Below are 16017 nucleotides of genomic sequence, written 5' to 3' on the forward strand. Positions count from 1 at the left end.
TTCAAGAATTCAGTTATTTTTATTGATAGGCAAAAACATTCCGTTTCACGGATTTTCTGGCAACGTACCCCCCCCCCCTCCATGAAGGTCTACCCCATAGGGGTAGCTAAAATCCTCCTATGAACAACGGCAACCCTTCACCAACTTGCGCCTCAAAGTGTGAAAAAACACTATGTTTTTCGTCGAATCAATTTTTTTTGAAGTTCAAAATTTCATTTATAAAACGTTGCCCCTATAGCCCCACATGTACCAGAAAAATATTTATCCAAATTAAAAAACATTTATGTGCCCATCAGGAGGCCTAAAATTTGCGATTTTCTTGAAAAAATTAATTTTTTTTCCTATATACGTATATATTTTTTAAATGTAAATTATATATATTTTTTAAATGTAAAGTACTAGATTTTAAGTGGCTACACGAGAGCCCTCAGGTTTCGTGGGGGTTTCATGGCCTTTCCGGAATGCCACTGGTGTTACGCTGGTGAGGCCTCACCAGATCACATTTTGACTTGCTTGGGTTTTACATAGGATGAGGTCCTTTGCAGCCCACAATTTTTCCTGGACTTCATGGAGATATTTGGATTTATGGGGATTAGTAAGATCGAGATAAGTAACAACAAATGTAAAGTAAATTTTAAGAAGTTATCAAGCGGAAAAATATAAACACTAAAGTCGGTAATTTGCTTTAAATAGAAATTTTTGCTCTCTTGCAATTTTTAAGTAACGGTGCCCAAAATGGATTTTTTTCAAGTTTAAGTTTTATTTTTTACTTTAAATGCATTTTTTTTTTAAATTTTTATTATTCCTTTGCCAATTGTTGATTTGAAAATGTGTTCGCCAATGATTTTTGAACTTGATACTTTATTGAAATGTATATGTAATTTTTAAAAAAATACATAAATCGAAAAAATCCATTTAAAAAAATTTATTAATTATAATGCCTTTTGATAGACACGTAAATATTTTTTTAATTCGAATAAATATTTTGTGGTCCATTTGGGGCAAAAGGAGCAACGGTTTATCAAAATGGAATGCCAAACTTCCCATTAAAATTTAAAAAAAAAAAAAAAACGTCCTAGTACACAGGGCTGGTTCACACTTTCAGGTGCAAGTCAGGATGGGTTGCCGTTGTTCAAATTATATGAGACTTTTTTACCCGACTGCGCGTGCGCGACGCAAAGGAGGGTTATGTGTTTATGAGTTTATGTATGTATGTTTGTTCCTATGTGGCGTTGTACAGGCTAAACCCCTTGGCCGGTTTTTATAAATGTTACGTCAATCGATTTGACTTAACCTTGGAAGTGTCACTAAACACATGACAGTAATCAAAATTCACCTTATTAACAACCAGACGCTATATTGTCAGTTAGATCCTGTCGCACGCTACCTGCGTGCTACACAGCGTGCGACAAATGCAGGTAACGTTTTCGCTGCCTAAATCTTTTGTTTATTAAATCTACTAATTCGATTTTCTTCTCTAACATGTTGCATTTGTTTTTGTCATGAATTAGCGGACTGAATTTTGGGACGTGTACTCTCTTGAAGAGCTCTTTTAGTTTTGGGAGAAAGATTTGAATGACGACTTTTCCGCGCTGTTAATATAGCTGTGGTTGACTTAAGTTCGCGCATTTTTGCTAAAGGTCAAGCATATGTAGCTTTAAGCAGAGTAAGGTCCCTAGAGGGAATCAGTAGTTTAGACCATCGGAAGTTACTTAATAATCCTCACGATATAAACTTTCTCAATAAAATAACAAGATTGCGAAATTTGCCGTCTTATGATCATAATAACTAAGGCAATGAAAAGTAACTAAAAAGAGAAAAATAAAGTATAATTATTAAATTAAAACAAAACACCCGACTGCGTAAAAACCAAAAAAAAAAAAAAAACTAAAGAGAAAAAAATATAAGCCCAGTAGTTTAAAATTTTACTAAGTATTACTAATAACTACTCCATTGAAATAGTTTAATAATCGATACACACATAAGACAAATCATAAATTCAAAAGCAGAATAGAAGGATCAACAGAGGGGCCCATTTAAATTTTACGGGGTTCTTTGAATCAGAAAGGAATGGGCCTCGACTGTTGATCTTTCTATTCTGCTTTTGAATGATCTCTATTCTGATGATGAGATTGATCCTCTATTCTTGATGATTTCTATTCTGCTTTTTGATTTGTCTTATCTGTGTACGGTTATAAAACTATTTCAACGGTGTAGTTATTTAGTAGTACTTAATAACATTCTAAACTACTGGTCTTATACATTTTTCTTTTTAGTTTTTTTTGGTTTTTACGCAGTCGGGTTTTTTGTTTTTATTTAATAATTTTTTTACAGCTGTTGTGACCTAAAAGGGTACTTAGGGTACCTTAGAGGGTGTGAAACTTGAAAAATCGACTTTCGTTTTTTTTTTTGGGGGGGGGGGGGGGGGGGGGAGAGGAACACTCTAATAAATATACTCAACAACAGTGTTAGACATCATCCCCATCCCCCTTGGTCCAGACAATCGCAAACCACATTTTCAGTCGCATGTCATTCACTGTTCCAATGAACTTTAACTCCTCCAAATTAATGAAAGGGAAAAAGACAGGCCAATTAAAATAGCGGAACTCAGCGCACGCAAGCGTTTCCATAATTTCCGGTAGAGCAGATCACAATGGTCAGATTACAAAGGACCCTTGAGAGTGTGTGTGTGGGTTTGTTTGTGGCTACCCGCCAATTAAATTACGTTACTGGTTTCGAAGTTTTACAGTTTGAGTTTTATTGTCAGAACTTGGTTTTTGCATAAGTACGAGAGACATATGTCATGTTTGCACTTCATGTTTAAATTTTGTATTTCAGGGAAACTTTTAATGTTATACTGGCTGCGTCTCCCGACTTTGCACGGTCTAAGTATCATAACTAATATATAGTTTTTAATTGATATCTCCGCTAATTATTATCGGAGGATTATGTCAAATAGCCAAACATATGTACGGGAAAATTACGATTCTATCGATACCTGGTTCGATGATCAGTTCACTGGCGTTCGGGAGAAGTAACTTGGACATAGATATATACATACATAGATACGCTAAGTTTTTAATTACATAAGGGTTTTTTTTTTCTCGATGAATTTCATTGATGGATTATTTTATATTTTAATGGAGATTTTAAAGTTGTATCATATATTGGAGAATTGTTTTACTGTCTGAGGCAGGCCTTTCAATTTTTTTTCTTTTTCAAGTTCAGCTCTTGCAGCCACTCTGTCAGCAAAATCACACTAGATACAGTGTTACAGATACAGTGTGCTGTAGATGGAGTGTTTCTAGTGTGGTGTTGCTGTTAATCAGCTGGAATTGGAAAAAAAAAAAGACATCCAGCTATCATTTGAATTTTGACGTCTTGAGTTCAAAATATGTTTTTCGCAATCACAAATTGCGATAGGACCCTACTCGTTTGGTTTCTTGTTTCTACAAATAGAATGGAATGGAAATAATTGCGATGTTACCGTCGCAACTGAGACGTTGTGTTTCGACGACAACGGTTCAAAATATATTTTCGCAATCACAAATTGCGATAGGACCCTACTCGTTGGACTTCTTATTTCTACAAATGGAATGGAATGGGCCAAGTAATTTGCACCCGTCATATTATGACTGATGATTTTCTAGAATAGGTAATATGAAACATATCTATAAATAAAAAAAAGAGAAATGATCATTTTTTTTTATTTTTTTTTGTATGCGGTAGTAAGGAATAAATTTTGATGGCAGGTATCTATCAGTACACTCAAAGCCGCAACCAGACTTTTGCTTTGGGGGGGTGGGGGGTTTGCAAAACACATTTCTCGTAAAATCTGTACTGTATACCTAATTAATAAAATTTTATTTCATTCGGATAATCTATTGGTTGTGCTGCTTTAAGAGCATTAACCTGAGCAAATATATAAGATTCCGGAACCTAATCAATAAAGAGAAAAATCTGGCACTTTCAAATTTAAAGAATTTTGATAATTTTTTTTAGCGTCATGTATTCAAACTTTGAAGGAGAACGCCATGACGACAAAAATAAGTTAAGCTCGTTGTTTTAATATTTATTTAGAGAACAAACTTTCATCGCCGTGGTCACAAATCATTTGCGTTCATTTAAGGCTTAGTTTAAGTACAAATTTAATTTAACTTAGCTCCACTGTCCACCAGCCTCCGCTATCCGGACCACTCTTGGGCGGTAGCGTCTATGCCTCGCCCCTCCCCCCCACACATCACACATGCCTACACACAGAAAGACACACATGCCTACACACAGACACACACATGCCTACACACATAAACACACACACTTGCACACATACACACGTCGTGATTGCGAAAAACATAATTTAAATTCAAGATGTCAAAAATTCATTTTTTTTTTTTAATTTAAGATTTTATTTTAGTTAACTTGCAAATACGGAGCAACCACTCATAGATGCCTTTTAGGAAGAATTTTCCTCTAAGTTGCTGGTACGCTGAACCCCCCCTCCCCCCCCCCCAAAAAAAAAATCGGAAATAGCGGCGGGTTTAGACGCTTGGGGGACGGTTGCACTGATTTTTTGCAAACTCATTTGTCTATCCCTCATGAAAGAGGAGATTAAGAAACAGGTTCTTTTATGGGTCCAGATAACATGGGGAAGGGTGTGAAAGGCATATGATAAGACGTCTTATCAGATAAGACCCCCCCCAAAAAAAAATTTGTATTATATTTTATTATGCTTAGCTACTAGGCGAATGTTGGCTGGCTGGGCCGTGGAAGGTCCGTGTCTTCTGTTTTTTAGGCAATTTTTAGCTTCAAGTTTAGGAGTTGCTGGCTGGCTGTGAAGCTACAGTCAGACAATATCCCTTACCAGAGGTAATTGCCTTTATTGAAAAAATTATACAGTTTGGAAATTTTCATTATATGGTCCTCTTCTGGCATCGATTGCATTGCAACCACTCCACTGATTGTTCGTAAGCACTTCTGCAGAAGAACCTTGGTTCCTCTGCCATATGACCCAGAATTTATTAGTTGCCGGGTCGTTTGATGTAAGCTGTCTTGAGATGACTGGATGAAAACCGATGTCGTTGACGTCACATTCTATAGTGCAATGATATTTTATTAAACATTGAAATACAAGAGGAAGAAGTGTGTTCATGAAATGTGCAAGGTCTAATTAGGCAAGTGGGCATAGGTTTAAATAAAGAACGTTTTATGTTCCAAGTAATTAAATTATTTTCTGTGTTAGTTACGTTTTGTTCTCCATCTGCTCTAGCGTATGCGTGTGCTCCAGTGTTTGCTACTGAGTTTCGTACTGTGTCCATTTGTAAGGCATGTCTCCATGCTAAATCTTCTGGGGAAGCGGTCCATTCAAAGGAGAATTCTTGAGTAGTTTATAATGTTCCCCATTCTTTTGAATTCATTAAATCAAAGTCCCAAGGGATTACTTTGCGATAAAAGTCAAATATTATGTTATCATAACCTGTTTGGGTGATCCATTTTTTTTTTCTACTGATATCTGTTTAAGTGCTGCATTAGCTTGATCATGTGAGTTTCTAGTTATATTAAGATAAGGGAGATATTGATCAGCATTTCTTGTCCACATTGGTATTTGATAACCTTTATCTGTGTAAGTTTCGCAATAAGGCATAAGGTTAAATGCTATTTCTGGCGCTACGGTTCCTGCATTTATTGTTATTTTTATTTGTAAATGGTATTAAATGCATTAGTTTAAAACCGCAACTTTTAAGTCTCCATCATTTGCTTAGTATATTTATAGTTTGCCAGTCTCTAGGTTTCATACTAGACATGGGGCATTCATATGGAATGATAGACCACTGTTGGTCAAAAGCTTTAGTTAAGGTGTTCCAGTTTTAATATATTATCTAAAATTTCTAGAGAAATGAAAAATTTGAGTACCTGTTTGGACAGGACGGGGGTTCATTGGTGGCGCTTGTCCTCCTCCTCCGACTCCTCCAGTAGAGGCTCCAGCTCCAGCTGCGACTTCATGTCCTCCAGTACTCTGGTCTGATCCATTATGATCCATTTGCTCCGCTCCTGAGTTGTCTCCCATGTTTTGAATTTGTTTAAGGCCGGGTCTGAGGTGCTTATATTTTCCTTGTTTATAGCAGCTTCGGAGGTCATAGGAAGGTCTGTATCGCTTTTGTGGAGTTTTCTGGGGGGGGGGGGGTCTTGGTCGGCTTCCAGGTCTTTTTCTAGCCTTTTGACGGGAAAGTACTGTCCGATGTCTGGTAGTTTTGAAATTTTGGCGTAAAGTCCGACTCTGATACTGAAGAGGTAGAGGGGGCGGGCTGGTCAATCACCCCCAAAAGTTTTGAAAATTTAACGTTTTTAAGTGAAAGTGGCCATGGTTCAGTTGTTTTTCGATAAAACTACTAAAAATGTATGCCTCCTTTGCCCCCCCCCCCGGGGAAAAATTCAAAATGAAAGGCTTGGGGAAGCGAAGAAGTAAGGACAACTCGAGGAATGCTGGGAACCTTTCTGTTTTGGAATGATAGACTTATGTTTTGGACTGTATCCCAAGGTCCTTAGCTTCGCGCTTAAGATCTTGGGATACATTGATTCAAAACATAGTATTATTGAATCTCAATATTTAAACCTAAGTACTAGCTGCGTGCCCGGCGTTGCACGGGCTACCTAAAAAATGTAAGAGCAGTCCAGTTGATGCTTTTGTAGTACACTGACACTAGTTTCTAACGCGTTAAGGAATAAATAAATGCGCGTAAAGCAAGGTTTGCAAAACACCAGTAAAACATATTTTTGCCAAAACACCTCATCAACGTTAATAATCGTTATCAATGATACAAGTTATGAGTACATTTTCAGTCAGCACGAAAGGGGAAAATATATGCATTATCAACTATAATCTTTACTCACGTTAAACTGAATTACATCTGATAGACTATATCGGAAATATTTATGCACAATAACAATCCGCTTTTTACATAAAATAGTCTACTACCCGGCGTTGCCCGGGTGTTTATTAATGCAACATACCACTCAGATAAATATTTGGATGGATTCTATCCACATGGTCGTACAAGAATTACATCAATCCGTTTTCCAGGTACAAACCCTCAAAGAACTCAAATAACTTGTAAATCACTCATTTACTTTACGACGTGCACGGTCCTCCTCGAAAATGAAAGTTATGTCATGTGACGCGTATTTAACAATCAGGCTTGAACAAAAAAAAAAAAAAACAGCAAAATTTTGCTGCAGATTACGGCAAAATAATCGAAAAGTAAACAACTTAAACACCCTGATTACAGGAAAAGCCTTAAAACAAAAGCCTAATTTTATTTCTTTATATTCGAGAAAAAAATTGCAACAGATGTTTCTTTTCAATGATTTTCTTCACGCTGTAAATTTTAATAAAAGCGTTCATCCGGAAAGTTGAGTTGAAGCACTGAATAATAATTTGAATGGAGGAAAGCCTTCGAAAAATAGTGATTTGATTTTGAAATCTAAGAGTCATAATTAAAAGTTTTTAATTGATATCTCCGCTAATTATTATCGGAGAATTATGTTAAATAGCCAAACATGAAGACGGGAGGATTACGAATCCATCGATACCTGGTTCGATGGTCAGTTCACTGTCGTTCGGGAGAAGAAGCTTGGACATAGATAGATAGATAGATAGATACTCAGATTTTATATGTATAAGATTATTGCAAGCTAATGATGCTCATTGATGATTTTACATTGGGATGAGTACAGAAATCTTTATTAACTAGTTCGCTTTGTTCCATATATGTTTATTTGGTTGGTTCGCGAGTATGGTAATAACCATTCTCGCAAAGCGATTACGTTATCATGGCCTCAATTTTATCTCCTCTTTACCATAGACGCGTCATGCATTTTAAATTTCCTTACTATGATTTTATCTGATATATTTTAGCGCAAATAAAAGTTTCCAATGGTTTTTCTAAACAAACAAGTTTTAGCTAGATAAAATATTAGTTCATCTCCGCACTAGATAATGTTTACGCTTGTTTACGGTCTCAGTGGTGTTTTCATAGGGTATACTCCATATACACCGTATACTTTACAACATTTTTTAGATACATAGCGTATACCCTCAAGCTTCAAAATTTTTCATATTATGACAGTTTATGTATATGATCGCACATATTGTGCGTAATGGATTACTAGGAGTATACCCTCAGAAAAATTGATGAGAACATCACTGTTTACGATATCTAGCGAGGCCATGATTGGATGCTTTTCTGTCTGAGCCTTACAAATAAACTTTATTAGTATGTGAATCATTAAATGTCCGCGTGAAGTTCATTTCAGCAATTTATTTCGTTGTTTAAAGTTTACATTTTGGTACCTGTGAATAAAATTCATTTGCAGCTGATAGTAGTTGAATTATTCTTCAGTTATGGCGCCAGCAATTGGTATTGATTTGGGAACGACATACTCTTGTGTGGGAGTGTACCAACATGGTAAGGTAGAAATAATTGCCAACGATCAAGGCAATCGCATCACGCCCAGCGTTGTCGCTTTCACTGATAGCGAACGTCTGATCGGGGATCCTGCTAAAGCCCAAGTGGCCATGAATCCGAAAAATACAGTATATGATGTCAAGAGGCTCATCGGGCGCAGGTTTGATGATCCAAACGTTCAAGAAGACATCAGGAACTGGACATTTCTGGTCACAGAAGAGAAAGGAGCGCCAAAAATTGGCGTGAAGTACAAAGGCGAGAGAAAATTGTTCAGTCCAGAAGAAATCAGCTCGATGGTCTTAATGAAAATGAAAAAAATAGCCGAGGCGTACATTGGCAGTGAAGTCAAAGACGTTGTGGTGACTGTGCCAGCTTATTTCAATGACTCCCAACGTCAAGCGACCAAAGATGCTGGTAAGATTGCTGGTTTGAACGTCTTGAGAATCATCAATGAGCCGACTGCTGCTGCTCTTGCTTATGGTCTGCACAAGAACTTGAAGGGGGAACGAAACGTATTAGTATTCGACTTAGGTGGTGGTACTTTTGATGTGTCCATTCTCAGCATAGCTGAAGGATCGGTGTTTGAGGTCAAATCTACAGCAGGAGATACACACCTCGGAGGTGAAGATTTCGACAGCAGACTGGTAGCTCACTTCCAGGAAGAGTTCAGGAAGAAATTCAAAGGAGATGTGAGCCAGAATTTCAAAGCGCAGCGTCGCATGAGAACAGCATGCGAACAGGCTAAAAGGACACTATCCAGTGGAACAGAAGCGACTATTGAAATCGATGCTCTTGCAGAAGGCATCGATTTTCGCTCTAAAATATCGAGAGCTCGTTTTGAAGATTTATGCACGGATCTTTTTGCTAAAACGCTAGAAACTGTTGACCAAGCCATAAAAGATTCCAAAATCGATAAAAGTAAAATCGACGAAGTCGTTTTAGTTGGGGGATCAACTCGAATCCCAAAAATACAAACTCTGCTGCAAAAATTTTTCAACGGTAAGAACCTATGTACGTCCATCAATCCAGACGAAGCTGTTGCTTATGGTGCAGCAGTGCAAGCGGCAATAATGTCTGGAGATCAAAACGAAGAGCTAAAAGATGTGCTACTTATTGATGTGACACCTTTGTCCCTTGGTGTTGAAACCGCTGGGGGCGTAATGTCCAATATAGTAGCGAGAAATTCATCAATTCCGTGCAAAACAGCTAAGACGTTTACTACATATTCTGACAACCAACCGGGAGTGGAAATTCAAGTTTTCGAAGGCGAAAGGGCGATGACGAAAGATAACAATTTGCTGGGAAAATTCCAGCTCTACGGTATTCCACCGGCCCCCAGAGGATTCCCTCAAATAGAAGTCACATTTGACCTCGATGCAAATGGAATTCTACAGGTGTCTGCCGTTGACTTAAGTTCGAAACGATCTGAAAGCATCACCATCAAAAACGAGAAAGGCAGACTTAGCAAAAGCGAAATTGAAAGATTGCTGCAAGAAGCTGAAAAATACTCAAAGGAAGATGAAGTCAAGAAGGAAACTGTTTTGGCAAGGAATGCGTTAGAGAGCTATGTTTATTCGGTAAAGCAGGCAGTTGAATTTGATCAACAGAACAAATTGGATTCTAACGATAAGGACAAGATAAAAGATGTATGTGAGAGGACAATTCAGTGGCTGAACGACAACCCCGAAGCGCAAAAATCTGAAATTGAGAGCAAACTGAATGGAGCTCAACAGGAATTGTCGCCAATTATGGCTAAATTCCATCAAGGGACCAGTGCTGGAGGGAGAACTAACAGCAAAGATAAGAAAGATGGGCCTACAATAGAAGAAGTGCAGTAGCTGAAGTGACATTCCTTGAATCAAATAGCAATAACCCAGTTACAGCAAAATAAATTAATGATATTAATGATTCTCTAAAAACATAATTGTAAAAGAAACTGTTACACCTTTCATCCCCCCCCCCCTTTTAACGCTTCGACTAGTTTTGAAAACGGCGTACTTGGCGACAGTTTAAAACCTAACTCTGACCTTAACTAAACGAGGATTTGCGGTCATGTTTGGTCAAAGTGATATGAAAACTACTTACAGTTAAGCACCGTTTATACGTTTTTGAAGGGACCGTATGAAAAAAGCGTATAAATGAAAAAACGTATAATGGGTGTACGTTAATGTGTATTAGACTATGCAGGGACCAATTTAAAAAACGTATAATTGATAAAAACATATAAAAGAGAAACGTATAAACGGTGCTTCACTGTATTTGGCAGAACAATGCGTAATTTTGTCTTTTTTAATGGAAGAAATAAGCCGTTAAACACGATTTGATGCTCCATTAAAATAAAAAGTAATTTGCGCATAATGAAATTCAGTCATTAAAAAAGCATTAAAATGTAAAATAATACGACAAATTAATAAAACAAGTCATTGAGTAACATTAAAAATCCCATTAAAGGTTTTAAAATAAAAACCTCCAAATAAATATTCCAAGTCATTAAAAAGCATAAAAGTTTGGTAAGAATGTAGAATAGGATGACATTGACTCTTTGTTGACTTTTTAATTAGGCAGGAGGAAAAAAAACATATCGATTGCGTCTCCACCATGTTTGCTCCCCATTTTACATTCTATGGAACTTTTATTGATTTTTAATTACATGAAATACTATCTTGGCGGTCTATTTTACATTTAATAGAGCTGTTGATACTGCTTAATTAGTTGGCGGATTATTCTACACATTAATGAAACTTTTAATCATATTTGATTGTTTCTTTCATGCTTTTGGCGGATTATTTCGAATTGTAATAATATACTTGCCTTGTAAGTATTTGCGAAGAATATTTCATTTAATGTTGCTTTTAAGCTTGTTTAACGCCCTGATTCATTTTAAAATTACTTCGATAAGAAATGTGTGACAATGCCAAATAAGTATTTTTCATGTTACTTTGACCAAACATGGCGACAAATACTACGGTTGTTATCCAGTTGCAGAAAATCGCCATCTTGGAAGCCCTTAGTTTTCAATAGCGATGAATCCGAAAAATCTCCAATGTATCACCTGTCCCCTGTAACTTCCACAACTCTTGTCAAAAGTTCGTTAAATTCAAGATAAAAGCACGAGGAACACATGTAACAGCGAGGGGGGGGGATTTCATTACCTGGGATTACTGGCAATTTTTCCTACTGTCACAAGTGTAAGAGCTAAATGCAAAATGCTATGAACTTCCTGATAATGCCAGAATATTGTGCTCAAAATGATGATATCGCATCAGAATCCCAGTTATTGAAATATCCCCGGTGGCGACGTGAAAGACATTTTTGTTTTCATAAATTTTGAAGCTAAGCAGGTCGCCAAGCGCCAATGTTCAACTATTTTCAGGAGCGGATATACAGACTACCATTTTAAGCTTAGACCATTGAGAGATAGACAAGCCATTCTATCCAGCCGCTACTGTATGCGCTGAAGCAGGAGTAAAGGCGACAACTTTTATGACCAGGGGAAAAGATCAAATAATTTCGCCGCCGTGTACCACGTGACTGAGAACTGGGATTTCGGCATTTTCTTCCTCTGTCGCTGTTCTACGAAAGCGCAACTTTTAGAACAGTTTTCAAATCGGCACAACTCAAAAACGTACTGTAGAAATCGAAAAAAAAAAAAAAAAACCCCACTTATTCTGAATCAGTAAACTATGCACTTGCGAGTAACAGAAAAAAAAAAACTGCAAAACATTTCAGGTGGAAGGTAAAAAATTAAAATCGACGACTATTCAAATCCCTACGAGATTTAGTGCAGCTCTGGTGAAACGTCTTCCGTGGAAGGACGCAGTCACGTGGTCACTTTCCTCCGCGAAGATTCGTGCTTCAACAACCACACCTACGTGCCGTCTATATGTTAATGATATAAGATTTTAGGGGGGGGGGGAAGTCATGCTAAAAAATCACATCGTCCTCCCTCCATGAACGAACCTACGGTTCTGGGTACGGAAAATTTCTGAAACTGCTTGAGTATCAATAAGTACCAAATCGGACAGAAATTTAGTCCCTTTTTGGCAAAAATGTTAAAAATTAATTTCATAAGGAATGAAAAGAAGTACTGTTCGCCTCTGAGAAGTTGAGCTGTGGCAGGGGCGTAGCTAAGGGGGGGGGTTTGGGGACAAAAACCCCCCCGAAAAGTTAGTCGATTATATATATATATATATATATATATATATATATATATATATAAAAAAGAAGTAACCCCCCCCCCGAAAGTCGGGTCTAGCTACGCCACTGAGCTGTGGCCTTGAGCAAGTCCATTTCTTTCAAGGGAGAGCAGTCAGTAAGAAGAGAAATTGTTAGGCGCAGAGTTGGGCTACCATTGCAACCCTTTTGTTGGCGATAAAATCCTGTCCCGCTTGATACTTATTACCTGAACTATATTGTTCGCCAAATGGGTAATAACCCTGCAACCTAAATCCGCAAGTTCTTAAGCTGTTTATCCTCACTCTTATTTCAACTAAGCTGTTTAATCCTCACTCTTATTTCAACAAGTGGAATCGTTTAATCGGCCGGGCAGCGGAGCTCAACTTGCCACAGGTGAACAGTACTAGTAATCTTATATTTACTTTCTAAACTTCCCAATGAATTGAAAAGAAATCGTATACATTTTATTCATAGTGTGGACGGATACTATTATGGACGGTTTTTTGGGGGGGGGGGGGTCATGATCCCTCCCCCTGCCTATTTTACTGATAATGATTTAAAATTAAACCAACTCTCGATAACTCGAAGTTTTAAGGCACCGGCTAAACTGTTCAAGTTATGGGAACTTTCCACAACAGTCTCAAGAGTTTTGGGACCTGATAAAATCCTTGAGATAAAGGAATATTCGTGTTATTGAGATTCTACTGTATTTCTTTCAGCTGTTCCCTTCAACTATAATTTAAGATATAAGCATCGCAATCGACAACAGGTGGCAACACCATTCAATATTTCACTTGGTCTCTTCACTCCATGGTGCTGCCATCTGTTGTCGATCGCTATGTTTATACCTTATTTTATGCTTGAAAGGAACAGCTGAAATGGAGTGATGAAGATTTATCTTGTAACATCTTCACTCTTACCAAATTTTCATACTTTACATTGCATCTTTTTTACTGATTAAGTGTTTCGGAGTCAAAGATTTCTTGCAGAAAAGTTAGAAAACAAATTATTTTTTATTAGAGTGACGTTAACATGTGTGACATTTTTACACAATTGTAGATACTAAACTCTGGGGTGCCCAACTAGGGGTTTCATGGTGTAGACTGAGTCATTGAAATTGTGATGGTGATTCTTAGGTGCATTTTTTCCTGTTTGCTGGGAAGACTGGGAAGAGGACTCTCGCTCTAGGGGGATGAACACCTTTTCCATCTCCAGCTCAGTCACATTCCTATGCCGGGTTGATGAGTGCAAATAAGCACGAAACTGCAGTCCTCGGCTGGAAATGACTGAGCGGGCGGTGTATTTCATGAATCACGAATTGCTTATTGTTCTCACCGTAGACTAATAATAAGAATAGACCGAGCTATGGCAACCCTTTTGCTGCTCATAAACCAAACCATATGACTAGTGGATATCCTAGCAACAGCGGGCGTTGATCGTAGCAAACGATCAACGCCGACGAGAAATAAAATAAATAGAATTAATGGAACACGGAAGAATGATCTTTTATAGAGTCCGATTTGTAAATTTGTTATTCTAAGTTGTAAATATTTTGTTAATATAGTGAGTTTTTCGTTTAGATAGTACTGTGTATTTTCTTTATTCAATTTCAATAACTCTCTAAGCAATTAAAGATGCAAGCGCCCAAAAGGAATTTGAAATAAAAGTTACTGAAAACTAGGTTCAAAAACTAATTACTAATGTCAAAATTATGCATAACTAAAAGAAAAACAGTTCAATCTCTACATCAGGATTAATTATATAAAATTATAATAAAAACACATTACGTCTTAAAATACATGTCGAGTGCTAAACTATAGATAATCCTGCCTCCTGCCATCTAGCAACCATGCTGCCAAAGTTTTCGCCAAGCCTCCCACCAGTCACATGATGTATCCATGAACCGATTTTTTCATCAGCAAGTCTGGGAAAGCTCGGTCTACTCTTATTATTAGTCTATGGTTTTCTCACTTGACCGTTTTAGGCATCCACCCGTCCGCCCTTTGATTTTATTTTTACCCCTATTGTTGAATTTTTGGCTCTCGGCCGGTTCCAACGTCCTAGAACACGCACACACACACACTCGTGATTGCGAATAGCATAATTTAAATTCAAGATGTCAAAATTCATATAATTATTATTATTAATTTTTTCTTCAAGTTCCTTAAAAACACAAATTAACGAATGGTATCTCCAAACAAGTGAACACTACTCTTTCACTTGTACTAAAATAAATACTAATACAAAATTCATTGGAAATTTTCCCACTTTTAATTTGTTAAATGTTGTGGAGCGCACAAGAAATATACAGTCGAATCTCGATAATTCGAAGCTTATAATTCGAATATTCCTTTATCTCAAAGTTTTCATTGGATCCCAAACTCTTGAGACTGTTGTGAAAATTTCCCATAACTCGAACTTCCAATACTCGAACGTTTTAGCCGGTCCCTGGGACTTCGAGCTATCGGGAGTTGACTGTATAACGTTGGAGTTACATCCCATCACACCACTTACGTTACAAAAATGAAAAATAAATGAATTTTTGACATCTTGAACTCAAATTATGCTCTTCGCAATCACGTGTGTGTGTGTGTGCAATAGGGTAGTTAAAAAAAAAAAAATTTTTTTTCAGCTTGAACCCAGGACACCCCCTTTTCTTTTTAGACTCACTAATTGTATTATGCTGTAAAAGTTTTATCTTCTTATTCAAATTTTCAGAGGATGCTTAATGACCCCATAATTTTTAACAATAGCCGTAGCATAGAAAATGCCAAAAATTTGGAAACATTTAAATTTCTACAGCTGTTTTTTTTTGTAAATGATTATTTCATTGCATACTCGTGTAAATTATAATATGTAGCGCTGTTTTTTCATTTCAGTGTATTTTTTTTAACCTCCCTCCCCGTATTAATGAAGTTTGGGGGAGGGGGTTGGGCACCCTCTTTCAGTTGAAATAGGAAGCTGAAATTCTTCCAGTAAATTACTATCCACAAGTCTTGAAATATTGAGAGTGTCCTGGTATCTAGGAGAAACTTTATTTTTTACATGTATTTTTGAACCACCCTAGTGTGCAAGTGTATGTTTGTAGGATATGAACGCTACCGCCCCGCAGGAGCGGATGCCGGTGGACGGTGCTCGTTGGAGGCGCGGCATCCTGGAGCTGGTAGACGGAGGTGCTACAGAGGGAGGCGGAGGCAACAATAAAATCAAAGGGCGGACGCCTAAAACGGTCAAGTGTGAACAATAAGCAATTCGTGACTGCTCAAAAAATAAATAAATAAATAAATAAATAAATAAAATTATTAATTTGAATTTTGACATCTTGAATTCAAATTATGTTTTTCGCAATCACGTGTGCGTGTGTATGTGTATATGTGTG

The 16017-nt window shown here is 37.2% G+C and overlaps 1 protein-coding gene across 1 annotated transcript; it reads left to right on the forward strand.

Moving 5' to 3' along the window:
* The first annotated feature begins 8398 nt into the window (after nucleotides 1-8398).
* On the forward strand, nucleotides 8399-10300 carry LOC129230118 (major heat shock 70 kDa protein Ba-like). The gene has a single exon (XM_054864523.1). It carries the CDS (start codon nucleotides 8399-8401, stop codon nucleotides 10298-10300), a length of 1902 nt encoding a protein of 633 aa, XP_054720498.1.
* The last annotated feature ends 5717 nt before the right edge of the window (nucleotides 10301-16017 follow it).

The sequence above is a fragment of the Uloborus diversus genome, chromosome 9, assembly GCF_026930045.1.
Source record: "Uloborus diversus isolate 005 chromosome 9, Udiv.v.3.1, whole genome shotgun sequence".
Lineage (NCBI taxonomy): Eukaryota > Metazoa > Arthropoda > Arachnida > Araneae > Uloboridae > Uloborus > Uloborus diversus.